At 51.4% G+C, this 1,130-nt stretch overlaps 1 protein-coding gene across 10 annotated transcripts in view; it reads left to right on the top strand.

Moving 5' to 3' along the window:
• PCBP2 (poly(rC) binding protein 2) overlaps positions 1 to 485 on the top strand; it is an 11,924-nt gene extending 11,439 nt beyond the window's left edge. For all 10 annotated transcript variants that reach the window (XM_010727963.2, XM_010727962.2, XM_010727961.2 and 7 more), the window contains one exon: positions 28 to 485. In XM_010727963.2, coding sequence (XP_010726265.1) covers positions 28 to 64 — 37 coding nt within the window. In that variant the 3' untranslated portion in view covers positions 65 to 485. The remainder of the gene's footprint in view (positions 1 to 27) is intronic.
• The last annotated feature ends 645 nt before the right edge of the window (positions 486 to 1,130 follow it).

Below are 1,130 nucleotides of genomic sequence, written 5' to 3'. Positions count from 1 at the left end.
CCCTCTGACGGCTCTTCTTCCTTGCAGGCTCTCCTCCGAGACCGGGGGCATGGGAAGCAGCTAGGAGGGCCCCGGCACGGCCTGCGGACCCTCGGCCTCACCTCACCATCCATCTGTGTAGTCCCTTAGCAGCAGCCCCAGGTTTTAAACTAGTTTGTAAATTTTTCGGTTCCTCCCATTGCTCTCCTCGCCACTCATCGGATTCTTTCAGTTTTATTTCATTGATTTTTTTTTTTTTTTTCTCTCCTCCTCTTCGTCGTCGTCGGTTTAATTTTTGTTTTCATTACAGCATTTTATTTCCTTTCCGCTCCGCTGCCGAGCGCCCATCTTAGTTTTATTAAAGCTTCTCTCTCCCCTCCTCTGCCCCCCCCGCCCACCCCCCCCTTTTTTTCGGCTCATGAAGTTTCTGTTGGTCACATTGTTAAGAGTGGAAGAGCGACATTTCAGTTTAGTTCTGTAACGTCAGGAGATTTTTCAGAAAAAAACAAAAAAAAAGAAATAATAATAATAAAAAAAGATGGACTGGAGCTTTTCCTTGTGAATAGAAACCGGAGGATATTTTGGTTAATGGATCTGCCTGTCTCCGTCTTTATTTGAATCCCCCCCTCCCTCCCAGTGTGGGGTGGGGGTCCCTCTGTGCCCCCCAGCATCTCCCTGTGCCCCTCTCTTTTGCAGGGGGGCTGATGGTAAATCCGTCCCCCCGTTGTTCTCTATGGGGCTCTGCCCCTAAACTGCTCCCAGTTGCACCAGTGAAGAGCTGGTGCTGCTCTTATCAGCCCCATTTCCCCCCCCCCAGGGAGGAGTTGTCCTACTGTGCCCCCACCCTACAATTTTACCCATCCCTTTGGGATAAGCTGCCTTCTCACTTCACTCCCCCCCTTACACTAGGTCCTACACAAACAAAAAGGGGATGGATTCCTGTTCTCCCCCCTTCCCCTTACAGTAGGTCCTACACAAAAAGGGGACAGGACCCCCCCACCTCCCCGTTTTCACCCCCTCCCCCCAGGGACAGAGACAGCACAGAGTTGTGTAGAGATCGATAAATATTTATATAAATTATTTGGGGCTGTACAAGTGGTGGTGGTGGTGGTGGGGGGAGGGGAGGTGTGTGTGTGCAGGGGGGGTGGGGG

The sequence above is a fragment of the Meleagris gallopavo genome, unplaced genomic scaffold (genome assembly GCF_000146605.3).
Source record: "Meleagris gallopavo isolate NT-WF06-2002-E0010 breed Aviagen turkey brand Nicholas breeding stock unplaced genomic scaffold, Turkey_5.1 ChrUn_random_7180001951031, whole genome shotgun sequence".
Taxonomy (NCBI): Eukaryota; Metazoa; Chordata; class Aves; order Galliformes; family Phasianidae; genus Meleagris; species Meleagris gallopavo.
Note: the sequence above shows the minus strand (reverse complement) of the source record. Positions and strands in the feature narration are given on the sequence as shown.